The following is a 26,867-nucleotide window of genomic DNA, read 5'->3' as shown; positions in this document are numbered from 1 at the left end:
TTTTTTTTTTTTTTTTGGCTGTGCTGCATGGCTCATGGGATCCTAGTTCCCCTACAAGGGATAGAACCATGGCCCCCAGCAGTCACCGTGTGGAGTCCCAACCATTGGACGACCGGGCAATTCCCTCAAAGGATGTCCTTTTATCAGTAACTTTGGGAGTTCATGGATGCAGTTTTCTTTAAAACAACCTTTAAAAGCATGATGCTTTCTATTGCTGATCCCATCATACTTATTTAAAAAAAGGGGGAAGAGGCATGTAAAAATTCGCCCTAAGAATCTTATAGGTAGACTTCCGGTGGCGGCCTCTGGAGCGGGGAGGCGTCCATGGCCGGGTCCTTGAAGTTGGCGTGGGCTTCCTTTCAGCGTCAGAGGTTCCACACCACTGGGAGTTGCTACAAGGGCCGGACCGGCGCTGAACACCTGTGGCTGACGCGGCATTTGAGGGACCCGTTTGTGAAGGCTGCGAAAGTGGAGAGTTACAGGTGTCGAAGTGCCTTCAAGCTCCTGGAGATGAACGAGAGGCACCAGATCCTGCGGCCCGGCCTCCGGGTGCTAGACTGTGGGGCCGCTCCGGGCGCGTGGAGCCAGGTGGCTGTGCAGCGCGTCAACGCTGCAGGCACAGATCCCAGTGCTCCTGTTGGCTTTGTGCTTGGGGTAGATCTCCTTCACATATTCCCCCTAGAAGGAGCAACTTTTCTGTGCCCTGCTGATGTGACGGACCCAAGAACCTTCCAGAGAATCCAAGAACTGCTTCCTGCTGGGAGAGCAGATGTGATTCTGAGTGACATGGCACCCAACGCCACAGGGATCCGGGCCCTCGACCACGACAGGCTCATTAGCTTGTGCTTGTCCCTTCTGGACATGGCTCCAGAAGTCCTGTGCCCTGGGGGAACATTCCTTTGTAAAACCTGGGCTGGAAGTCAAAGCCATCTGTTGCAGAAGAGACTGACAGAGGAATTCCAGAAAACAAAGACTGTAAAACTTGAAGCCAGCCGGAAAGAATCCTCAGAGGTGTACTTCTTGGCCACACAGTACCGAAGAGGGAAGAGGGGAGGTCTGTGAAGGGCTGAGAGCGTCTTCTGCTGTTTCTGGTTCTTTTTCACTGCAAGTGTGTCTTGAGCTCTTTCCTGAAGTGTGGGTGGGGAGAGCCGAGCTTGATCTGGGATGCAGCAAGCAGATGGGGGACTTTTTTTTTTTTAAACCAAAAAGATAGGACAAAACTGTATTGTGTCCATGATATATGATAAAACAGTCTCTATAACATGATCTGTGAAGAGAAAGTTACTGTAAGATATTGATAGGCAAAGATAGAAGGATGAAAAGACAGACTGAGGGAAGGATAAAAACACTCTGAGGCAGAGAAACATGCGCACAGACACACACACACACACACAGACACGTCCTGTAACCTCATCTTACCCACGGATAGTATGTTACAGAGAAACAGGCCTCCGCCATTGCTCCAGAACAACCCGCAGGTTTCCTGGTGTAATTTCGGCTCTACAGGGTGATGCAGAAAAATCCGAAGTTTTGTCTGGGGATTTGTTTCCATCTCTCTGGTGAATGATCTGGAAATACATGCATTCTTCAAGCAGTGAGGGCTCCCAGGACAATTAGGGAAGACATTTGGCATGAATCATGCGTGGGGTGGGTGTGCTTTGTTTTTTCACTGGAAATGTTGCTGTAATAATACTCCAGGCTCCAAAGACTGAAAGGTAATTGCCAATGCGAGCAGAGATGTGCTGTGTTCGTTTATTTCCTTTTACTCTCTTCCAGGAACTCCGTGCAACTTTATAAAACTATATAGGTTGTACTATTTTATGGAATTTCCATATTTTTAAGTTTGTTTTTTAAAAAATTTATGAATTTCTTCAAAACCATTTTCTGGAGGTGTGCTCCTCATCTCTTAAGAAGAGCATTGACTGTAATGATTAAATGTGTAGACTGAGAAAAAAAAAAAAAAAAAAAGAATCTTATAGGTACAATCAGGATTTTCAGTACTTCAGATTTTGTGCTGAAGATGTGCCTTAAAACAAGTTCAGCTCAGTTACGTGGACTACTTAAAAATGTACACACAATTTTGGGATCAACTTTATCTACCATAATACACAAAACCATACATGAAAAAAATATCAATGATCATACTTAATACAGGAACACTGATGTTTTGGTTGCACTGATTTCTGTTACTTCCAAGGTAATTCTGGATTCTACCAAGTAGAAATGTGATTGACTACTACTGAGAATTCAAGTGTCTGCAAAGAAATGATGAGAATGTTTACCTGTTACCTTTGACAATTTCAAATTATGTCAGCTACATTACCTATATATTTTGTCATGATTTTTCCTTCTAACCCATGAAATCCAAAAACCTAATTTCTCTTAAAAAAAAACATTAACTACTCCTGTCTTAACTCTTTTATTGCTCCTAATTATTTTCAGTTTTCATATTTTTTTCTGAATCAGCAATGAAATGCAATGTTTCTGCGGGGGGTGAAGGGGAAACTGAGACGAAGCGAGAGAGTAGCACAGACATATATATATACTACCAACTGTAAAATAGATAGTCAGTGGGAAGTTGTTGTATAACAAAGGGAGTCCAACTCGAGGATGGAAGATGCCTTAGAGGACTGGGGCGGGGAAGGTGGGAGGGACTCGATGGGGGGGAGTCAAGGAAGGGAGGGAATACGGGGATATGTGTATAAAAACAGATGACTGAACTTGGTGTACCCCCCAAAAAAATAAAAAAAAAAAAAAAAAAAAAGAAATGCAATGTTTCTGGTCTGAAGAATGTTTCTTTGAAGATTACAGAAACACGTGTCTTCAAATTTTTGTTTTTAAGATTATACAATTCTTATTTTTCTCCCCAAAATAGCTTCTTTACTAGAATTAATCACGTGCCCGATTATTGAGAATGAGGAAAAATCTTCCCATGCCTTTGATCTACCCTCACGACTACTATTTCCGTCAAGGATGTGTGGCTTTGCATACAAGACACTTGACATTATGTGCTCCAATTCGTTCAGTGTCCCCAGTTCAAGTGTTTGCCACTCCTTGGCTAGAATTCTGGAACATTACATTTTAAGACATCCTTCATGACAACTTAAATCTCATTATCACTTTGATCTAAATTTCTACTATTGATTTCTTTAATGGATTAATTAAATATCCATGAAGGTGAATACAAAGAAGTTACTGCCCCTTTATTATTGACCTGGCCCACTTATAATTAAGCAGAATTAACATTCAAAGTTCATTTTCATTGAAAACACAGAAGCCGTATTTTCTCAGTTTCATTACCACAATCAAGAATAAAACCAAGGTCATAATAGATTTTTCCTAGATTGTTATTAAGAGATTAACGGAGCTTAATCACACCCAATTTACTTTCTAGGTTAACTACGTAATATTAAATGGTGATAATTTTTCTTTGAAACATATAAGGACAATCTGCACATACACGATTTTGAGAATAATTTAATATGTTAACTTCTCCATACAACTATATTCTAAAGTCATTTTTAAATGTAAAGAAACGGATCCTTACAAGACCAAAATAACCCACAGGCCGCAAGATTGGCTTTTACTTTTTCCTTTTTTTTTTTTGTTTCAACAAATGCGCACCACGATGGTTCAACAAGTAAGGCAAATGCCGTGAATATGAAAGCTGTAGTTTGCAATATACCACATCTAGAACGGAGGTGAATTAGACAGAGGTTGTAGTCACTCTAATTAAACAATCAGAAAACATCATGACAAGTAGGTTTGCAGCATCAAGCATCCATTTAAGTGTCTTTTTTCTTAATGATCAGAGGTCCCACGTTGTCTCCAGTTTCTTCATTGTGTTTTGTGTGAGATCCATCACAGAGTGGGAACTAGGAAGAGAAAGATTGTTAAATGTCTAATTGCAAAATCAGTATTATGTCTGGCAGAGTGGGGGTGATACTTAATTCACACATGACATGATAACTCAAAGATTTTTCTTGGCTACCTTACGTGGGTTTTCTTAATGAGCATATGTAAAGTGTACACACAAAGGAAGATGAAGAGATTGTCTTGTGGATAATACACAGAGCATTAACTGAATTTCCATGTGTGACATCTGACTGTGGATGTAGAAAACCTCTTCCAGGTTTATGTACTAGTTATATCTCCTTTCTAGTCAACTGTGTCCATGGCCTGTCTATTGGTAAGAGCCCAAGTTCATTTGTGTAAAATCAATGTGTTCATTATCCTTTTGCTGATCGTCTTTGTAGCAATTTTTCACCCAACGCTTTTTACTTTGCTTATTTCCTCATATCCTTAATTTCTCTACTTTCATACAAATATGACAGTATTTCCCGTTTTATCATCCTTCATGGAGACTTCTTTCTCCTGGAGGTGTGATAAACTTCCATTCCTTTCCAAGATTTCAAATTTTAGATAAAATAGACATGTTGGTGTCCAATGGGAGGGAAAAGGACAAAACTAATATCTAACACAGTGTTTCCAGAGTGAGCTCTGCAAATTAAGAAGTTAAGTCCTGCGAAATATTCTCATTTGGCTTCATTCTGTGTTTAAAAATATACAGTTAAGTCACAACATACATTATTATTTTAAAGAGGTTCTGCTATAAAAACCACTATTTTAACCCTAAGTTTCCCAAGCTGACTGAATTATGGACACTTTTACTTTGATATCCATTGTCATGGTGTTCTATAGAGCACAATTTGCAAAGTGCTATTCTAAGATCCTGTTGCTTCAATATTACTAAAGGTGATTGCTTCCCAAATTGTTATACCTTTATTCATAATTTTATTAAAATTAATTCTACATATAAAATGCTTATAAGTTCTCCATTATCATATTCATCAGCTTACTATAATGGGATAATGACTGTTTAAAATGTGCTTCAATATTTGGTAGGGCTGGTTTTCCTTCACAGTATTCTTGTCTGTTAAACCTTTCCTATTTATTCTTTACCTAACTTTATTAAACTTTACCTATTTATTCTTCCAGATAAACTTGAGAATGTTTTGGCCAAGTCCTATTTTATTTCTCTTGTGTTTTTCATCCTTAGGTCTCATGTATTTTCTGATAAGATCATTTCTGCCTTATATGTTTCATGGTTATTATAATTAGGTAAATATTTTCATATCTGACTACTCTTGATATAAATTATATATATAAATACATATGTGTCTGTGTGTGTGTATCACTGTTTTTTGCAAGTATGTCCTTCCTACTGTTAAAGATAAAAATAAGAATGCAACAATGTTTTAGCTGTCTCCTCTGGATTTTATAATTATCAGTAAATTATTTTGTTTCTTTCCTTCTATATTACACCTTTTATCTTTATTTCATGTCAAGTGATGGCAGCTAGCATCTTTGTTTTATTCTTGATGTCTCCAACTTACCTACACTCTAGAACCCACCTTCACTGTTTAGTATAAGGTACACTGTTGCACTAAAGGAGACTATTTAGAAGAGTAAAATAACAGGAGTCCTGGCCTGAAGAGTAAAATCGCTTCATTACTCCATTAAGGAAGTATAATTTTCAATACCTGAAACTAGACAATGATGGGATATAATCTTAAATTATGATGAGACTTGTCTATTCTAAGATTAAAAATTCAATTTTAATTTTACTATCTGCATATAATTCTGAAAGGTGGTAAATTAGTTAAAAACTACAGAAAAACTCAAGATATCATCACATCTTACATTTCCAGGTATAAATTCTATCTTGGGATAGCAATATAAATGCAATGTATATAAAATTTATATTATTTCTGTCAATAAGATATGGTACAGTATATTCATATTAAAAATAAGTCCTGGTGGCCGAAGAGGGACGCGCAGGGCCGGAGGCTGCAGGATGATGCGATTCATGCTGCTGTTCAGCCGGCAGGGGAAGCTGCGGCTGCAAAAATGGTACCTGGCCACCTCAGACAAGGAGCGAAAGAAGATGGTTCGGGAGCTTAGGCAGGTGGTTCTGGCTCGCAAGCCCAAGATGTGCAGCTTCCTGGAATGGAGGGACCTCAAAGTTGTCTGTAAGAGATATGCCAGCCTCTACTTCTGCTGTGCCATCGAGGGCCAAGACAATGAGCTCATCACTCTGGAGCTGATCCACCGATATGTGGAACTCCTGGACAAGTACTTCGGCAGCGTTTGCGAACTGGACATCATTTTCAACTTTGAGAAGGCCTGCTTCATCTTGGATGAGTTTTTGATGGGGGGGCGACGTCCAGGACACCTCCAAGAAGAGTGTGCTGAAGGCTATCGAGCAGGCGGACCTGCTGCAGGAGGAGGATGAGTCACCGTGAAGTGTGCTGGAGGAGATGGGTCTGGCTTAGCCCCCCACCCAGGGCCGCGTGGAGCTGTGGGGAGCTGGTGGAGAGGCAGGGCATCGGTGGCCCTGTTCTTGGTGGGACCCAGCTGCCTCTCCTCTGCAGCCTCACCTTCTTTTGCAGTGAGCTGTGGGCTCGGGACCCTCAAACATTCCCTCCTTCCACCCCTACCTCCTGTTTCCCCTTTTCCCACTGAAGGTTTTAGGAGCTAGGAGGCAGGAAAATGTGACCAAGTCGGGGGTGCCATTTGGCTTTCATTCCCTGCCTTTGAAGAACTAATGTCACCCCAAACTTCCCCCCCACCCTTATAACTGTAAATATATAAATATGTCAGGTTAAAGGGAAAAGGTTTTCAGGGCTCTTATCTTCTCCCTGCCCCATAACCTACCTCCAGCCCTCCCCGCAGCCAGCCAGGGCAGCTTCTCTGCCTGGGAGGGGGACATCTGTATCTCAAGAGGGAAGTCCTTTTCTCTCATCTTCTCCCTCCCCTTCTTTCTTGGCTGCCGTGGGGCCTCCATCCAGTTCCAGGGGAGGAACAACATAGTTAATTTTTTTCTAACCTTGCTATTTTGAGGGAAGGGAGGGCTGGGGGAAGGGCAGGCTTTACAGAAGACTGGGCCCTATCCCTCCTTCACTCAAGTTCGAGGCAGGAGCTAAGTGGGTGGGGTGGCGAAAGTGTCTGATTTTTTTTCCTTTCCTCTGAAATAAAAGGAAAAGCATTTCTGGACTTTGCCTGGCTTAGGCTCTATGAAGTAAGACAGGACTGCTGGGATCAGTCAGGATGGGAAAGGAGCACTGCCCATTCCACTCATCCCTGGAACTAGGGTTGCCCGATTTAAGGCCAAAAAAAAAAAAAGGACACCCATTTTAACGTGCTATGGTGCTGAACAATGTTTTTAGGCTAAGTGTGTCCTGTGCAAATGTATTCATTGTTTATCTGAAATGCAAATTTGACTGAGTGTTTTATATTTTACCTGGCAGCCCTCCCCCAAACAGATTTATGAGCTCAGTGTCTCTCTGACCTCAGTGACCACTGACCAAGGTGCCTCCAGTTCCCCGAGCTGCCTTCAGACAAGGAGGAGCAACTTCCGGGGTTGTGGTTTCACTCCTCTGAGGTTTCTTTGTGGAAGATTTCATTTGCCTGGTTTAGTTTCACCTGGGAAGGAGACTCAAGAGTTCCAGGGTATATCCCATCCTCTATGCTTAGAAGAGGCTTGAGAAGTGGCTAAAACCAGGATGTTTCCATGGCCTGCCAACCCCTCCTCCCCATGTGTTTTGTGAGGTATATAGGACCAGGGAATTTAGGGAGCAGTGAAGGGAGGTGGGTGCGTAAGGTGGAGCAGGGACGGCGAGGAGCCACCAGCACTGCCTAAGTGGCCCTGACCTCCTGTGAAGAAGAATTGACTAGGAGCTGTGGCACCTTTTGTGTGCACTCTACATCTCTCTGTCAGGGCCTGGGGACCTGTGACTTTAACCCCCAAGCTGGAAGTGGAATTTAGGGTTTCCTAAAGGATGTGAGCCTATTCTACCCCCAAAATAGGGTTGAAAGAGGTCCTATCATTCAGCCTTCGCTTTTGAGCAGGAGATGGGTGTCATGGATGGCGCATCCCTCACCGCCCCTTGGGAAGGACCACGCAGGCCCAAGGGGACGGGTGAATAACCGAGAACAAAGTCCTAATAAAACAGTCACTTTAAAAAAAAAATAAAAAAAATAAGTCCTTGCAGCAAAAACATGACCCCAAGCTTTCAGTGTTTTCTTGGCATGGATGAGGAAACAGGCCATAAAAAAATCAAACTGAAATGTATCCCACAGCAAAGAACAGCATTTCAAAGTGACATATGTTTAATAAACAAACACAGATGATTTTACAGTGAGAATAAAAGTTTACATTGTAAAAAAAGTCCACTTTTATAAATAGAACACAAAACATGTCACTGTATGGTTTTATTCCCATAGGTTATAAGATGTATTTCTGAAAAATGAAATATTCATGAAGTAAAAAAGTCTCAAATAATTTACTAAAATAGCATATTTAACTTTTATTTCTATTTTAACCTCACATTGAAAATACTAGAAAACTAATATATTTTCTCAAATTATTTTTCTCCATATGTAAAGAACAGGAGAGAAATCTACAGAGAAATACATAGAAGATTCAGAAAGTTATAAATCTAAAATGAGGATATAGGGACTTCCCTAGTGGGCAGTGGTTAAGAATCCATCTGCCAATGCAGGGGACACGGGTTCAAGCCCTGGTCCGGGAGGATTCCACATCCCGCAGAGTGACTAGGCCTGTGAGCCACAACTAACTGAGCCCACGTGCCACAACTAATGAAGCCCACACGATTATAGCCTGTGTGCCACAACAAGAGAAGCCACCTCAATAAGAAACCTGCACACCACAACGAAGAGTAGTGCCTGCTCACCACACCTAGAGAACGTGTGCAAGCAGCAACGAAGACCCAGTGCAGCCAATAAATAAATAAACTTTAAAATAAGGATATAATTTAATAAAAATCTGGTTCTGCCTAAAAATTGAAATTCACGTTTCATCATGGTCTTAAAAATAAACAAGTAAAAAATAAATATTTATTTAAAAAGTAGTGAGCGAGAGGAGGGATACGTTGGGAGATTGGGACTGACATATACACACTATTATATATAAAATAGATAACTAGTAAGGACCTACTAGTACAGCACAGGGAACTCTACTCAATACTCTATAATGACCTATATGGGAAAATATCTAAAAGAGTGGATATATGCATAACTGATTTACTTTGCTATACACCTGAAACTAACACGAGATTGTAAATCAACTACACTCCAGTGAAAGTTAAAAAAAAAAGAAAAAAAGAAAAAAGGACTTCCCTGGTGGCGCAGGGGTTAAGAATCTGCCTGCCAATGCAGAAGACCCAGGTTCAGCCCTGGTCCAGGAAAGATTCCACATGCCTCAGAGCAACTAAGCCCATGAGCCATAACTACTGAGACCTTGTGCCACAAGTACTGAAGCCCAAGCACCTAGAGCCTGTGTTCCGCAACAAGAGAAGCCACTGCAATGAGAAGCCCATGCACCACAACAAAGAGTAACCCCCGCATGCCACAACTAGAGAAAGCCCGTGTGCAGCAACAAAGACTCAATGCAGCCAAAAGTAAATAAATAAATAAATTAATTAATTTAAAAAAAAGGGGCTTCCTAGGTGGCGCAGTGGTTAAGAATCCGCCTGCCACTGCAGAGGTCACGGGTTCGATCCTAGCTCCAGGAAGATCCCACATGCCACGGAGCAACTAAGCCCGTGTGCCAAAAAATAAAAAAAAAAAAAAAAAAAAAAAAATTAAAAAAAAGTACTGAATTAGTAGATCCTGGCTATCTGTTAATAAACCTTCATGCTCCTTTAAAGTATATAAAGCTTTGTATGCCTTTAAAATGTAAACTCTGTATTCAAAATCACTCTGTTCAGAGGCACAGATATCTTTTAATAGTACTTCCTATATCATTTAACAGTAATCAAAATAATTTTGCAAACCTCATGTGAAGATTAGGCATTCTCATATTTATCCATTAGAGATGTCTCATTTTAAGTTAATGAAAAGATTAAACATTTTTTTTCAACCAAGAGCCAAAATGAGTTATTTCAAGACATGATTAGCAATTTCTTAAGAATACATTGTATTTGTTAATGGAATATGTTTATTAAAATTAATTCATGATTCTGAATACAGCTTGAATGAATAGCAATTACTTGGCATTAAAATTCAAATGGTAAATTATATAACAATATCTGTGTTTTTCCAGAAAGTGCCTTGTTTCATTTTTTACTTTTCTATGCAGGAGAAAGAAAACGTGGTGGATATACACTTTCAAATGTAATCTAGGAAGTATAGCAGTTTTTGTATCAAATAATAATATAATGAAAATGTGAATTTTATTAACCCTCTTTCACTAAAAATTTCAAATGTGTTAAAAATGTCAAGCAAAGAGCTGAAGTTACAAAAAACACAAAGGGTATATTTAATTCAGTTCATGTAGTATCAATACTTAAAAGAATCAGAAAATTGATGAGAAAAATGTTTAGCTTACAGATGATTCTAACATTTGTTCTAAGATGTTAATGTTTGTTCACAAATCTGGAGAAAAGTTTGTGAATTTAACTGGTTGAATTTCCTGTATGCCCAGAAAATATCCTATTATTTCCTTTGTATTAGTTCCTTCCCTTCTCACTTTACTTAGGGACAGCCCTTTTGTGAAATACTATGAAACAGGCCAGTTTCCGAAACAGCAGAGGGCACACCAATTGGGGGAAGAGAGGAGGAATGAGGTGCGTTAAAATGGGTAATTTCTGCACATGACTAAGAGATCTCATTAGGTCTGAGAAAACTGCTCAAACTGTTTGAAACACAACAGGTTATTAGTGACTGTACCTTAAGAATGAATTAGAGGGGGGATGGACAAATTAAGAGTATGGGATTAACAGATAAAAACTACTACACATAAAATAGATAAGCAACAAGGATTTACTGTACAGTACAGAGAATTATATCCAATATCTTGTCATAACCTATGATGGAATATAAACCGCAAAAAAACTGAATCACTATGCTATACACCTGAAACTTACACAATATTGTAAATCAACTGTACTTCAATTAAAAAAAAGAATGAATTAAAATTGAATTAGTTTATATTACATGTGACTTTAAAAGATAGGAGTTTAAATTTTGTTATGTTAGAAATACAACTGGTTTGTATGAGGAAAAAAACTATGGAACATAAACTCAATATAGCCATCTAATCAAAGGTATCAAGCCTTCTGTGCACAGGCATGGAAGTGTGACTTTGGCACCTGCATGACAACCTTAGGAACCTCAGGAATGTTCGGTGATTCCAAAGATGTCTGGAGAATAAGAACATCCACTAACTTGAATAATATTCAAAGTGAACTTTGAATCAACTCATGGGAATAAAGTGCCAAGATTCAGTGAAAATTCAGAACTGACAAATCACGGATGCAAAGAAGATTAATAATGACATAAAAGATAAGCTTAAAAAGAAAGAAGACATTGAGGAAACTGAAAATAAAATGACTGGTCTGGCATTCCTTTCCTTGAAGTCTACCTATGGGAAACAGTCATCTCCAGTTTACCCATCTGGAAACTCTAAATTGTATGATGAAAGAATACTCCTGGAATGTTCTGTTGACTTATAATGTCTAATAAACATTTAAACCACTAGCTTGTGTCCATCTGCGATTTCTTCCTGAAATACTTGAGATCTTAGTCCATAAAAGTCCATATTTGCTTTATTGACCCTTTACTCTTCGGAAACACCCAACCAAAGCAAACGCCCTTTACTTGGCTTCAAAGCTAAGCTTCAGCATTCACTCAGGCAGTCATCATATTTCTTTTTCTTTCCATTCACTATCATATTTACCGAAATTTTGCCATATATTCAGGCTTTAAGCATTTCTTTAGTAGTAATTCATATTGTAATCCATTTGGACGTAGCTTCTATTCCAATTATTCTGCTGAAATGACACCAAAAGGTCAATTGCCTAATTGCTTAATCCCACAGTCTTAGTATCATAGTCTAGTCACCTCCTTGCCTTTTGCACAAGCCGATGTTTACAACCAAACCTTCCTTGAAACTTTTTCCTTTTCCACAGTGAAGCCACGATATTCTTAGTTTTCTTCTAGCTCTGGGGCCCATTTCATCTCCTTTTTTGGCTCTTACTCCTTTTCACAAAACAGAGAATTCTCCAAGATTTCATACTTAGCCCTTGATTTTCATCTTTACCAAGGATCTGCTGCATTCCTACCCTTGACCCGTCAGTTTTGCTGATCGCTGTCTCCAACCCCGACGTCTCAACTTCAGTCCCACATTTCAGATTGCCCGCTGTCCATTTCCATTCAAATGTCACCTCAATGTCACTCTTTGAAATTGGACTCCTCACTGGTGTTCTGGAAGATTAGCCATTCACCCCACATTCCTTATTTCCGTTGGTGGCACCGCCTCTTCCAACCCTACAATCCTATCTTAAGCAGGATACTTCAGTGAGCTTTAGTTTTCCTCCCCTAATCTTTCACACAAATCAGTCACTGCATTTGGGTGATCCTTCCCTCAAAATGTTTCACGTATCTGTTCATTTTTCTCCATTCCCACAGCCAGCACTCTGATGTAAGTTTAACTTCACGTCTGAAATCCCTTGCAAGGAGCTCCCCCATGTTGGGAGGCACAAACTCCTCATGCTGGAACTCAAGACTCTCCTCAATTTGGACTTATTCCTGGGGGGAGGGAGGTGCAAGGATCATACTAGATTCTTCACTGACCCCACTTTCACTCATGAGTCCTTTCCCGCAGAGTCTAAGAGTCCCCAATACTTGTTAGTGTATTCCAATGCCACCAATCTTTCCAGGGGCAATTTAAAATTTAACTCCCATGTATATGACTATGTCTTCCCAGAAAATTCTAGCCCACAGTGCAACAAGCTCTTCCTTTTATTTAAAGCACTTGTGCTGGGACTTCCTAGGTGGCGCAGTGGTTAAGAATCTGCCTGCCAATGCAGGGGACACAGGTTCAATCCCTGGCCCAGGAAGATACCACATGCCACGGAGCAACGAAGCCCGTGTGCCACAACTATTGAGCCTGTGCTCTAGAGCCCGTGAGCCACAACTACTGAGCCCACGTGCCGCAACTACTGAAGCCCATGCGCCTAGAGCCCGTGCTCCGCAACAAGAGAAGCCACGGCAATGAGGAGCCCGCGCACCACAGTGAAGAGTAGCCCCCACTCACCGCAACTAGAGAAAGCCTGTGTGCAGCAACGAAGACCCAACACAGCCAATAAATAAATTTATTTTTTAAAAAAAGCACTTGTACTGCATCTATTATACACATCTATACCTGCTGTTTTACTATTTAACTGTTCTCAAGCATGTATATAGTAATAGAAGCTAAATGAACTTTATTTAAGATCACTGACTAAAGAACTATTACAACTCTGGACTTAGAAATTCCTTAATTTCTAAAGGTATTATTTTTTTATATTTTGGTGAGCAACAAGAGAATGAAACCTATTACAGGTTTCAATTTTTAAAAAAACAAACCAGATCTCATCAACAAAATATTACTGAGGATTATTTTCTAGCAACCCCACTAGTAATTATAAATAATCCCACATTCCAAATGAACAGTGCTCTTCTTAAGGAACAATTTATTATAATGGGACTATTAATTTTTGGCTCATATTCCATACATTCATCAAGCAGTTTTCAGATACAATAATATAATCTAAGCGCTCTATCACCTATGGATAATACAACATCAATTGTATCCTGAGAAGGGGGGTTAGTGGAATATGCTTTCTAGTACCTAGTATGTGACTTCTTCCTTCTCTGTGATATGTGATTTGTGATAATGGCTTTCCACTGTGGGAAGACGTCCCTGACATAACATGCTTTCAGAAATAGATACATCATTTTTATTGCCTATTTTCTTAGGCCTTATAGTGTCATCTTTAGTACAATCCATTTTATTTAAATGCTAATAGCAGCAGTACACACAGTATTTCACCATATTTCTCTAAATATACCAGAAATTCTGAAGTTATTCAATGTATGAAGCTTTTCAAGATGACCTTAGGAGAGCATTTTACCATCTTTAGATCACTAGCTGTCATCATATCTAAAAGCTGCAGATATCACAGAGGTATTTCCAAATGGAACTTGATAAAATGCAAAGTCTCACAACAGAAAATAAAGATACAAAAAAAATCCTGTGTTAGATATTTAAAAAAAGGAACTGCAGCTTCAAGAAAGCTTAGGCTACACGATCAATACGTATATACCAGGTAAGAAATTTTCAGGGGTAATTTTCCAAAAGTTTATCTTGGTATTTCCAAAACTTGCCCTAGAATCCAGGAGCTTGAAATTTCAAGAAAAAAAAAATGACCTCTTCTGTTTCTCTTTGTATTTGAGCTGTATACTCCTTTTCCAGGGATAGCGGGCTAACATTAAGACTCACTTAGGAAGGAAATTCTAAGTGTAAGCAAAGGGATTTTTTCTCTCTTCTTTGGCCAGGAATATGGTTACATTCGCCTAACTCAACGAGGGTGATATAATTTTACTGCATGGTGGTTATACATTTTAGTAAATATATTCCTGAAGAGTACACAGAACACAGAGAAAAACAGAATCCATTAAAAAAAAAGAAAGGAAGGAAGAAGGGATATCTTAATATTTGATGATACCAGTTTGATAGAATAGTTTGAAAAGAAATGTTACATTAAAGATGGCATTGATATAAAGGACTTATTTCTCTTACCTTTTTGGACCTCCAACAACGGCAGTACACAGCTTTATCTCCCAAATCCTCCATATCAAAAGCATGTACCACCTTGGGGTTGTCTTTCTGGATGTGAGGGTTTACCATAGATTTGTTACGATGATCTTTAACATAAAATCTTTTGTAAGCTAGATAACCAATTGCAGCTGTCCCAGCAGCAATGGTAACTGCTGCGATCCATTCAACTAGGGTAGGGAAGGAAAACAGGAATAATTATCAAAACCAAAATATATACTAATAATCTAACATGAATGTTCAGGAAATCTAGTTTTTGAGTACTAAGTATCCCAACAGTCAAAGGTTTTTAATGTTTAAAAATATGGTCAGAACACACTGGTGTAGCAGTCCAGTTAAAAGTTAAAACTTTTCCCATCCCTTATTAAGGCAATTGTGTATTTTCTATTGAGTGATGTTAGCTAAATTAAGATAGAAGAGGAAAACTTAAAATTATTTTATAGTTGAAGAAGCAAAAACAAAGCTTGGTAATCTTTTTAAAGTGCTCATAAATAGATTTAAAATAACTCGTGAGGAACTTCTCTGGTGGTCCAGTGGGTAAGACTCCGCGCTCCCAATGCAGGGGGCCTGGGCTGGATCCCTGGTTGGGGAACGAGATCCCATATGCATGCTGCAACTAAGAAGTGCTCATGCTGCAATTAAAGATCCTGCATGCCGCAAATAAGACCCTAAATAAATAAACAGTAAAACAAACAAACCCCTGTGAGCCTGCAGATACCTATTGCCAAAAACAAAAACCAAAAGCCTCGATACATAAAAAAATTCAGATTACAAACAAGATCCTCCCATCCCTCTAAAAATCAGGAGGTGATTATGTTAACAAAATGACTCGTCAGAGTTTTTTTTTTTTTTGGCCACATCCGTGGCATGCAGTATCTTAGTTCCCCAACCAGGGATTGAACCTACAGCCCCTGCAGTGGAAGCAGAGTCTTAACACTGGAATGCCAGGGAAGTCCCAGAGTTAATTTAAATAGTAGGTCCTTTAGTCATTTAAAACTGTATAACTATAAACAGAATTGGTATCCAAAGAAAAAGCAAGAAAGGACAAATAAAACAAAACCAACCCTTAATATTAAACATTCAAAAGAATACATCCAGCAGCATTCTGGGCTTCAAGTCATTCAAAAGCTTTTTTTTTTTTTTAAATTTCAAAGTGTCTCATTAAAATAAAAATCAGAATGTACTAATTTCAGAGAAAACATAATATAATTACAGTTAGATTCTCCTTTAATAAATTCTAAATTTCCATTATCCACCAGTGGCTGATCTGAATTCCCTACAAACTTCATTTTAAATTTAATGACATTTTTCCGCTCAATTATTTGTTTGACTAATAGGACATCTATTTATTCTTTTCACGAAGCTTTTCAAGGATCCCTTAGAAATCCAAGCACTTAACAACTACCCCAGTTCCAGAGAATTTTGGAGAGAAGAGAGTGCTGCATAGTCTGGTTAGCCTCAGCCTCAGAGGAGAGTTGTCTATTCCCAGCATGGAGTGGACTGCAGGAAGAAGTTGAACAGGGGTCAGGATAAACACACTGGACTGCGTCCCAGCATTTCCTGAGTCAGATCTTCACAGTGTTTGAAATAAGTTCCCAGACTATCAAATAAAACCCTAGAGGAATAAGTACAAAAAACACATTCCAAGGCCAAAAAAAACATATAATGAATAATTAACTGCATGGTTTACTTGCACTACTGAGTCAAATTTCTTATAACTAATGTGATTAATCACTAAACCTAACAGTATCTTACGTAAAATTGTAGCTTATTCTTACAAAACTCTAACGGCAAGGAACAACCACTCTCACACTTAGTTCCTTTTATCTTGGTCTTTTCTTCTAGCTTATTTAATAATTTAGTTTTTATCAAGTGTTTCTAATTAGCATGTTCCTTGGATTCTATTTTCAACCACAGTATTTTTCTCTGCAAAAAAAATTTAGTTTGTTTTCCTGCCCACATAACATTTCTGTTCCTCCCTGCTATAATCCCCTAAAATAAACATTAACTTTATGCCCTTCCCAGGTGCTGCATGACTGAGAAAAGTTAATAAGTCATTTGACAGCTTCAAACCTTTGGCCTCATTGAAAGATACTTTAAACTACTCACCTTCTGCAGATTTGCTCTGAATTTTTAAATTTTTATTTATTTTTATTATTTTTTAAAATGTGTTTTTTTTTATTATGAATGTCATCATTTTTTCTCATTAATAAAGGACACATTTTTTTTTTTGGCCGTGCCATGAGGCTTGCAGGATCTTAGTTCCCCGACTAGGGATCAAACCCAAGCCCATGGCAGTGAAGGAGTCCTAACCACTGGATGCCCAGGGAATTCCCTGCCTTGAATTTTAGTGCTGTTTCATGGTATCATTCTGTGGCAACTCCGAGCAGGGCTGAAATCTTGCTCTAATTTCTAGCTTGATTCAAGATCCTCCTTTCTGATGCATTTTTTTTTAAACCATGGAATTCCCTTGAGGAAATGTCAGCAGTTATAGCAATCTACTTCTTAGTTAATGGAAAGCCACTCTGAATAGCTAATACCTATCACAAAATGGGCTAAAATACTGCTTTGCACATATATATTCAATTATGAATGTTAAATCCTTAGTATAAACTTAAAAAGAGGGAAATATCCCAGAAGACTGAAATAATATAATTCCCTAAATGCTGCTGACCTTAGTTACACCTTACTTTTGAGGTGAAGTTTGAAGTAATCTCTAACAGATTTGTTTTAATGATGCCTACATATTACATAAAGGCCCGCGATCCAAAGAAAAACTACAATTGGCTAGGATTAATTTGTCTCATGATATATAAAAAAGAATCCTATAGGAATTTCTACCTGAAACTTATGATAGGCCAAAAGAATCTTTCTCAACATTTAAAACATTCTTCTATTCTCTTTACTTATACTATCAAGTGAATCCACATGGTGACTTTTTAAAAACCTTTACCTCCCCTGGATTTTTTTTTTTTTTTTGATGGTGGAAGAAATGACAGAATAACTGACAGGGAGGGAACTACCTCTAGATATTACCCAAGAATGGCTGTCCTGTGGGGAATCAAAACATGCACTCTGTGACCCTATCCTCTATGGAGGGTCACTAATGACCCTATATAAATGTCACGGCACCATATGTGTGCTAGGAAAATGGCTTTGCATTTGCGCCAATGAGTTTTTTAGAATCACAGAGCCAGATTAGGTCTTAAGAAAACAATTTTCATCCCCCTCCTTCCCAAATTCTAATTCTCTAGCCTCATTAGAGCCAAATGTAAAAGTTCCCAGAACAAGAAAAATGTTGCTGTTTTATCATGTCATTGCTGCAGCCTGAATCAGTCTTTTCTGGCAGAGAGCTATGGATGCCACTGGCAACTCTAGGGAAAAGAAATAAAAGGAAGCTATATGGAGGTAGACAAGAATGATGATGGATTCAAAAGTCAACAATTACAATAGAGAAAGAATTGAAAACCCAAGACAGTAAACAAAAACAATAAAACCCAAGTAACATTTAGTTCCTGATAGTGTATATGCCTATTAAGAACAGACACCATCTCAGGCTGAACAAGGGACTGTATCAAGACTCAATTTCTAAAGATATTTCAGTTGGCATTCTTTCAGGCATTCCTTCAAAACTGGGGTCCAGAAATATCCTCAGCCTTATTTCTGCCTCTTCTAATTTATCCTCACTTCCCTTTCCTGTACACCTCTCTCAAGGTACAGTATTCCTATAGTTAGCTCAAACCCCTACCTTGCTTAACAATGCTTTCTATCTATACAAAAACCATGAATATGCCAATATGAAGAAAATACAACAAATACATTTCTAAATAATCTGTCCCTTTCTTAGTCTTCCCCTGGCCTACAATCTTGGTATAATATTTGGTTTTGTCTCTTATGATTTTTCAAAGATAGAGAAAACATCAACTTGTTCCCAAATCCCACACCCATGCTTATAACTCATTTCTTGACTTTATTGTGGGAATCACTTTCCTTTAACCTAAGCCAGAAATCTCACCCTGCTTCTTTTCCTTTAGCCCCTTTTCTGCCCCAAACTGTCCTGTCCTACCCAGTGTCAACTGCCATAGAATCAGAATGTTCCTTCCACCTCAGGAGAGGGGGAGGGGAGCTGTGTTTAAATCTTTGCTGTCCTTAGGTCTCCCTCACATTGGTAGGCTGTGCCTGGTAATGTTTTTCTCTCAAGGCCTGGCATACGGGCAGTGTTCAATGTTAGTTAAGTAGAAAGAAATAACAGATTTCTAATTTGAATTTGCAACTCCACCTGTCCATCTGAGTATCACATTACACCAAATGACTTCTCTTTGGCCTCATCTTAACCTACTGTGTCAAAGTGGAATTTAAATACTTTCTGAGATTAAAAATAAAACTTCATTATGGAACACTAAAGACACACAGAGAAAATACTGTAAAGAACTCCCACTTACACTCACCCAGCTCCAATAAGTATCAACTCACTGTCAAACTTATTTCATCTATATATAGCCCCCAAATCCCCCATTATTTATTATTTATAACCTATAGACGCTATATCTTTTATCCACAGTATGATCTGTACATTCCTTCTCAGATAAAAAATAAACCCTTGAATAGTTACTTTAAATGACTCAATAAATTTATTGAACCCAAACAGTATTTTTATATGTTGAAGTTAAATGGATTGGAAAATTATGAGTTAGTTTCCATAAAAGACATCGATATAACAGTCAGAGAATAAGAACTTAAGAAATTTATCTTTGGTTACAAGCACTGTAGTCTTAGGGTTTGGAAAGTACAGTAAAGCACAAGGCAGACAGACTACTGCCTATTTTGTAACTTGAGGGTAAAGCAAAATATGAAAACAAAGTGATTTGAGAGGACAGTAGGAATAAGGAAGGCCTTTAAAAACATTTGGTTTAGTTGGCTTTTTTTTTTTTTTGTAATGAGGGTGAATTATGAGTGAGTTTGGGCTGAAGAGAAGAAAACCCCTGTGAGTGAGAGGAGAGAATTAAGAGCAATTGGTATCATTACTGAGGCAAGAGCTTAAGGAAGCAGGAGAAAAGGGCATCTGGATGATATGGAGAGAGAACATCCTCAGATAATCTCTTCCTTGCAAATAGAAGGGAAGGGATTAAGGATGAGAGGAGATTCAAGGAGTTTTGCAGATGTTAAGGAGCAGGAAGTTTAGTAAACTTCCTAGAGGTAATTTATTGGGTATGAGAAGGAGTCATTAGAGAATGGAGACTTCCTGGTAGTGAAAGCCACTTAATGTTTCTTAATGGTTATTATAGTTTCAAAAACTGTAATAAATATTTGGTATCACATAAAAAATAAGTTTGGTATAAGTATGTCAATTATAACTCAATAAGGAAAAAAAAAGTTTGGTAATATCAATCAAATGGGTATCAAAAGCCATCTCACTGACTGGGATCTTTGGATTACCATTCCAATCACTCATCCTCATTGCCTCTCCCAGATTCATGTCCTGACCTGATCTCCACGCATTTCATTTCTAATCCACCCATTATTTTTTTTTTCCTGAATATAAACAAGAATTCTGCATGCATATACACACCCGTCTTTTATTTAACATATACAGTGTTTACCATTGCCAAATACCATTCTAAGCCCTTTAAAATTATATAATATATACACAAATTATAAATATAAATATATATATATAATTTACTTATTTAACTGAGAAAAGACATGGTCATCTTCCCCCAAATCAAAAGATCTAAATTGATTTTCAGTCTATAGGAATGAACAGGTTTGGTTTAAAAACTGAGAGTAGAACAATTTGAGATCCAAACATTACAAAACATATGCTATCCCGACCTTGCCACACAACTGTGTTTGAGGAAGAAGGCACAGGCAGAAGTGATTTACAAAGGCTTTGGGTCCCTCCCCATAGTCCTCACAACTGTCCTTATGCTTTTAGGTGAAATAAAAAGTAGTCATTTTTCATAACAAAGTTAAGTACCTGAAGTTTAAGCTAATAACCCAATTCAGCAAGCAATTTCCTATCCCTTAGAAAATGGCAAAATAAGGGAAAAGTCACCTTTGGATTCCCCTATAGTTGGATAAAAAAAATAACAAACTTGTATTAGCTTATAGTCTTAAGAAGTCTCAGGATTCACCTATTACACATTTCAACAGTATGCTACCTAAACTGAGTTTAGTACCCAATTATACAAAATGATAACATTTTGAAAATACATTTTGGAATCTTTTGTCCCATATCACACAAGTGCAAATTGTCTTCCTATAAGATTATCAGTGGCTCAAGTCACATGAATATCTTATTTTATACAATTGTTTTATTCCTGAGAGAAAAAAATATATATTTAACAACAAACAAAAATCACTCCCTATTTTAAATGCAGGAAGGCGCCTCTATTTAAAGAAGCCTAAAGATGAGTATCATTTTAAATACGTTTTGCAAATAATCACCTCCTATATACTGCATTAGTAACTTAAAAATGTCGTGGGTTATCACCCTCACTCTGCCAGATAACTTTTGGCAACAAGTGGAATTCTCCAATTTATAGAATCAATTACAATATTAGGGCCCAAGTTAGTAGGGAACTTTCACAGAATTTGGTACTTCAGATGCTCAATATTTACTAAATGAATCAAGAAGGCTATTTTAAATTAACTTCTGGACAATCTTTTTACCTCTGCCTAACTACTATTACAGTTAACCAAACCTTGAGGTGTGGCGTTTTATACCTGGGCAAAACACTCATGTATCACGTAGCTGGTACACATTATTATTTTAACAATTATACTACCACCAAGAATTGTTATAAAGTGAAGCTCCATATTAATTGACTTCTAGAAAGTCTCAATATTATTCGGACCTTCTGTGAAGTAACAGTTCCAAACGCTACGTACTAGCACAAGGGAAGCAAGGCTGAGAAAGGTGACGGCTCAATGAGCTCAGTTTTCAATCCTCTCTCCTGGACTACTGCCACCGAGCGCCAGATGCCAGAAGCATTAAAAAAAAAAAAAAAAAAAGGAAAAACAACAAACTGGGAAAACGGAAAACCTCGGTTTGGGTTTCTTCCTTTTAAAAAATGTGCAAAACTAAGATGTGATTAGTCATGCATCGCTTGTGGGTTGCAGGAAATCGACGTTCTCACTCCGCGGTGATTTAAACGTTGAGAGGGGGGAAAAGGGTTTTTGGTTTTTGTTTCACCTTTTTTCCCCAGGCCCTGTGACATAACAGAGAGGAGTCTCGGGGAGAACAAGAAAAGCTAGCAGTGCAGCGGGATCATCAGGATTTAGGGTTTTGCTAGTTAGGGGAAATGTGGGCCAGACCTATGTGGATGCCTGCATGGCCCCCACGCCACTTATGCCCGAGGATCATACCCTGATCTCGCCCCCTTGTCCCATGTGGGCCGGGGAGCCTGCAGGCCCGCGGAGCGCTTGCCCTTCTGCATCTCAAGGTTACAGGACTGGCGGGAACGCAAGGGCAGCAGTAACAGCCCAAGGAGGCGCTGAGGAAGCTGCAACCGGTGCGCAGGCCGCCAGCCTCACCCGCTCCCATGCCCCACTTCACCTCGTACGCTGGAAGTCATGCTCATGGCGCCGTCGCTTGCAAGGGTGTGCACAGGACACTGAGCACAAAACGGCACGCGCGGACCGCGGGAGTCAAGGTGCGACCGGCGCCCGTCCTAAGGGCGGACTGCAGGCTGCTGCTACCGCGCAGGCGCCGCGACAGGCCGTAAGCACGGGTGTATTGGGCAACCGGGCTGATGCTGAGCATGCGCGGAGCTGCGTCCCGTGCCTTTGGGAAGTCTTGACTCCGGATTTTGACAGCCGCAAGAGGAGGGAGGAGGAAGAGACCAAGAGAGGTAGCAACTGAGTTTGCGCAATCCTGTGGGGTTTGGTCCTGGAGCCCAGCCCAGTGGCCTTTGGAATAGGGAGTCCGGGCCAGGTTTTACGTCTCTCCCAGGTGTGCGGACTTATGGGGGCAGAGGGGATGTGCTGACACAATACTTGTCATAATCAGATATCTGAGATTTTACACAAAATTTTCTTGCTTAGTCTGGTACCTGCAAGGCTAGGTCCAGTTTTCATTTGAAATGCCAGACACAGGAACCAACTGTGGTGTCCCATCCAGAATCTCCCCCTCTCTCCCAGCGTGTATGCCTTTTTCCTGCCTCCGACCCAATTCTCCATCTATTGATCACCTTGGAATTTGCGCTCAGGGTCGTGTGGGAGAGAGAAAAAAATCCGGCTCATTTCTTTAAAAAAATGTGCTCACTTAAAAAAAAATTAAGATTATTCCCTATCTTCTACAGTCTGAAATCAGTGTCGTTTTCAAATTTTTTTAACAAGCTGTTTAGGGGCACCAATTTGGGGAAGGAGGATAGGATTACTTGAAGGACGTTTTGAAGGTACGTCTTCTAAGAAGCTGCCTGTTTTTACTCCTATTGTGCGGGTTGGGAGTTGGAGGGAGGTGACTGCAGTTGAAGGGTGGTCTTCCAAGCCCCCCTGGGCACCGCTACTGCCTCCCAACTCTCCTAACGCGTGACTGACTGTCCTCCACAACTGGGAGCCCCTGATGTCTTTGAGCTTGACCCCGGGAAGAGCTCGCACTGAATGAATGAAGGCACAACAGCCCTGGTAGCGCCGTAAGGCCAACGGGTCCGAGTGAGAAGAGCCGCGAGCGTGCTGGCCCCATCCAGGTCGCCTTCCGCTCGCCCCGGCAGCGACTAGCGCGCGCCCCGCCGCGGGGGTCCCGTCGGGCGGCCTCTGGGCATGCTCAGTAGCGGCGGCGGCCGCGGGTCGCGCAGTCGGAAGCTCGCGGCGGAGGCGGCCGTGCAGGCGGCGCTGACGCGCGCGCGGCCGCTGAGGGGACTGGAGGACGGCGGGAGGGGGCGGGGGCGCGGGAGGTGGGGCTGCAGTCGCCGTCAAGGCCCCAGGGAGCGCGGGGCGCCGCTGCCGCCGCCGCTCATCCGCTGGGATCAGTCTCCGGGGTTGCGCCCGGGTCGGCGGCCGCGGCGCCAGAGCAGGGGGAGCCGAGAGCCGCGCTGCGCCGCGAGTTGGGTAGGGGAGCGCCCGCGCCTCCGCGGCGTCATGGGCCCCCTCCTCGGGCCGCAGCGGGCACCAGCGGCAGGAACCCCCGGGCCTCCTTGCGGCCGAGCCTGAGCGACCCCCGGGGTTCTGCGGCGCCCCCTCCCTCCGCCCTATTTTTTCCCTGCTCTCGCCGCTGCTGCCGCCTCAGCTCTCCGTTATGGCAACGGAGTCGCCATCCCCTCTCCGGCTTGAGGCGCCCGGACCCCCAGAAATGCGGACCCCGCCGGCGAGCGAGACCGCCCCCGAGGGCACCCCGAAGCCGGCGGGCGGCAGGCTCCGCTTCCTCAACGGCTGCGTGCCCCTCTCGCATCAGGTGGCCGGGCACATGTACGGGAAGGACAAAGTGGGTAAGTGGGGGTGGCGCGGGGCTCGTCGCTCCCCTTCCGCCTTCGCGAGCCCCCAGCCGGCCGAGGTAGCCTGGGGTTCCTCGGCCGGGCTGGACGTCCCTCCGGGTGTGCACGCCGCACCTCCGGTCTCTTCCGCTTTCCCCCAGAGCCTCGCGACCCGTGCAGCCGGGGCTTGAAAAGTGGGGCGATTTCTAGGGTGTGGGGCGTCAGGCGGGCAGCAGGAGGTGGCGGGGAGAGGAGTGTCTGGCCTCCCCAGGGAGGGCGGTTATTGATTGAAGACGGCTTTCGTTGTTAGTGAAAATAAGGAACTTCGTTTTTACTGGACGGGGAAGTAAATTCTCCCCTGAGCGCAAGGTCTGTTTATTATAGGCGGGTAGCTAGTATTGCAAAAGAAAAGGAATGAAATGCAGATGATGCTAATCTAGTGCTTCTCTTTTGGGTGCAGCTGCATAGCTGGAGGGGAAGAAAAAACAGTTTTTTTTTCTTTAATTGTTTGTTTGTTTGGGTTTTGGTTTTGGTTTTGGAAAGCTTGTCCTGGTTTATCCAGGATCTCTCTCCCCGCCCCCTTCAGAGGTTTTTCAGGTATCTCCTGGATTTCTCCGGGAGGCGTGGTTTCAGTAATGGTGAAACTCTCGGATTCACGGTAGGAAATACATCCTGCTATTGAACTAAGATGGTACACAAAGAAGACAGTCGGTTATTCTTGATCATCTTTAGAAGATTGTATCATGACCTGTGTAGTACATTTTTTTGAGTTTGTACGTTTAAAGCACAACCCAGGGCCTTTTTATTCTCTTGGTGACGTAAAAGTTCAGTTTAGAAACTGGAATTCACCTAGCTTACTCACACTGGTTCCTAGGCCATGATTGCTTGGGGAATCAGATGGATGAGTATGTGAGTAATGTGGGTCTTAGACCTGGAAACCACTGAGGACAATTTGGTTTGTGCTGGTAAGATTCGGGTTTAGGCTGGTAAGATAATACTGACATTTTTAGACAAGATAACTGAGACCAAGGCTGGTTACAAGCCTAAAGTCACACAAGCTACTGTGTGTAGAATCTGGAAACCAAGAGCCTTGCTTCAGAGCACTGTTTTTTCCCACCGTGTATTGTGCTTGTAGAAAACCACTCAAACAAGAACTTTTGAAAATGGATGAGATTGAATGTATGTTTTTTTTTAATTTAAATTTAAAATTTTAAATTATTTATTTAACTGCGTTGGGCCTTCGTTGTGCACGGGGCTTTCTCTAGTTGGGGCGAGCGGGGGCTACTGTGTTGCAGTGTGCGGTCTTTTCATTGCAGTGGCTTCTCTTGTTGCGGAGCGCGGGCTCTAGGTGCACAGGCTTCAGTACTTGTGGCACGTGGGCTCAGTAGTTGTGGCTCGAGGGCTTAGTTGCGCTATGGCATGTGGGATCTTCCTGGTGCAGGGTTCAAACCCGTATCCCCTGCATTGGCAGGCAGATTCTTAACCATTGTGCCGCCAGGGAAGCCTGAGTGTATGTTATTTTTCAAAGAACAACATTACTTTTATCTTTACCAACTTTTCTCTTTTTAAAAGTTAGGGGTTAATGATGTGTCGATTGTGTGCCTTTCTCTCCATTAAATTGTTAGTTAAATTGTTAGTTCCTTTAAGTTAGAGGCCAAATCTGTTTATCCTTATAGCCTTGTGCACAGACTGGGGCTCAGTTAAACTCGGGAAATGTTGAAAGAGTGAAAATTAGCAGTTCTTTTGATACACCTAGGTAAGAAAAATAATTTTTCTGCGTAGATATAAGGAAACAACATTATCAAGGTACTTAGTATAGAGACATTCTCCTGTATGTCACTTCTGGTAATGAAAATTTGAGTAATTATGGAGTATTGTTAATAGATTTATACTGTATGTCTGTTGATTTATATTAATGAATTGTAAGGATGATATTCCTAGTAATATTCTAGAGGCATGAAAAAAATAATTGTTTTCCTAAGGGTGCCTAAGATGGACTTATGTGCAAAGTAGAATAAACAAAATATCTCAACATAAACACTTGAGTGTACCCACTTCTTAAAGTATGTAATAGTGAACCTGTTCAGAGAATTATCTCTGACTAATAACAAATGTACCCTGAATGTGACTTAAAACTGCATTGCAAACAGTAGCTGAAAGAGTTAACTGGTCGCCCAAATGAACTAATCAAAGGAGTAGTTTAGATTCTGGAGGATGGAGTCCTTAATTTTATTTATTATTACCTTTAATTTAAAATCAAGGGCTTCCCCTAGTGTGCAGTGGTTAAGAATCCGCCTGACAGTTTTGGGGACACGGGTTCAAGCCCTGGTCCAGGAAGATCCCACATGCCACAGAGCAGCTAAGCCCGTGCGCCACAACTACTGAGCCTGCGCTCTCGAGCCTGAGAGCTGCAACTATAGAGCCCAGGCTCCTCAACTACTGAAGCCCGTGCGCCTAGAGTCCGTGCTGGGTAACAAGAGAAGCCACTGCAATAAGAAGCCCACGCACTGCAATAAAGAGCCCACGCACTTCAATGAAGAGTAACCCCCGTTCGCTGCAGCTAGAGAAAGCCCACGCGCAGCAACGAAGACCCAATGCAGCCAGTAAATAAAAAAAATAAGTAAATTAAAAAAATAAAATCAACTAATTTTTAAAAATTTTGTCAGGTTCTCTTAACTAGGGATGGTCTTTGTATCACCAGTGCACAATACCTCAAACATACTGTGCTAGCAACCTAAAAAATATTTGTTCAATTTAATTATCAATTATTT

General features: G+C 40.8%; 3 protein-coding genes and 1 pseudogene across 4 annotated transcripts in view; 3 read left to right on the top strand and 1 right to left on the bottom strand.

Annotated features, from left to right (window-relative positions):
- Nucleotides 1-313: 313 nt before the first annotated feature.
- LOC130853643 (rRNA methyltransferase 2, mitochondrial-like) lies at nucleotides 314-1,642 on the top strand. Its single transcript, XM_057735843.1, has one exon. The coding sequence runs from the start codon at nucleotides 325-327 to the stop codon at nucleotides 1,060-1,062; it is 738 nt and encodes a 245-aa protein (XP_057591826.1). The 5' UTR covers nucleotides 314-324; the 3' UTR covers nucleotides 1,063-1,642.
- A 421-nt stretch (nucleotides 1,643-2,063) lies between these two features.
- On the bottom strand, nucleotides 2,064-22,399 carry CISD1 (CDGSH iron sulfur domain 1). 2 transcript variants are annotated; one of them, XM_057735845.1, is made up of 3 exons: nucleotides 22,242-22,399; nucleotides 14,648-14,853; nucleotides 2,064-3,875 (listed from the first exon to the last, which is right to left on the bottom strand). In XM_057735845.1, exons 1-3 carry the CDS (start codon nucleotides 22,264-22,266, stop codon nucleotides 3,786-3,788), a joined length of 321 nt encoding a protein of 106 aa, XP_057591828.1. In that variant the 5' UTR covers nucleotides 22,267-22,399; the 3' UTR covers nucleotides 2,064-3,785. The 2 variants fall into 2 exon arrangements, with proteins under 2 accessions (XP_057591828.1, XP_057591827.1); XM_057735844.1 differs by lacking the exon at nucleotides 22,242-22,399 and adding an exon at nucleotides 16,089-16,293.
- Nucleotides 5,831-7,131, top strand: LOC130853644 (AP-1 complex subunit sigma-1A-like; annotated as a pseudogene).
- A 1,203-nt stretch (nucleotides 22,400-23,602) lies between the features above and the next one.
- Nucleotides 23,603-26,867, top strand: part of IPMK (inositol polyphosphate multikinase) — a 41,937-nt gene continuing 38,672 nt past the window's right edge. Inside the window, exon 1 of the mRNA XM_057736917.1 lies at nucleotides 23,603-24,111. Coding sequence (XP_057592900.1) covers nucleotides 23,922-24,111 — 190 coding nt within the window. The 5' untranslated portion in view covers nucleotides 23,603-23,921. The remainder of the gene's footprint in view (nucleotides 24,112-26,867) is intronic.

The sequence above is a fragment of the Hippopotamus amphibius genome, chromosome 5 (assembly GCF_030028045.1).
Source record: "Hippopotamus amphibius kiboko isolate mHipAmp2 chromosome 5, mHipAmp2.hap2, whole genome shotgun sequence".
NCBI lineage: Eukaryota > Metazoa > Chordata > Mammalia > Artiodactyla > Hippopotamidae > Hippopotamus > Hippopotamus amphibius.
The sequence above is the reverse complement of the archived record's forward strand: the minus strand, read 5'-3'. Positions and strand labels throughout refer to the sequence as shown.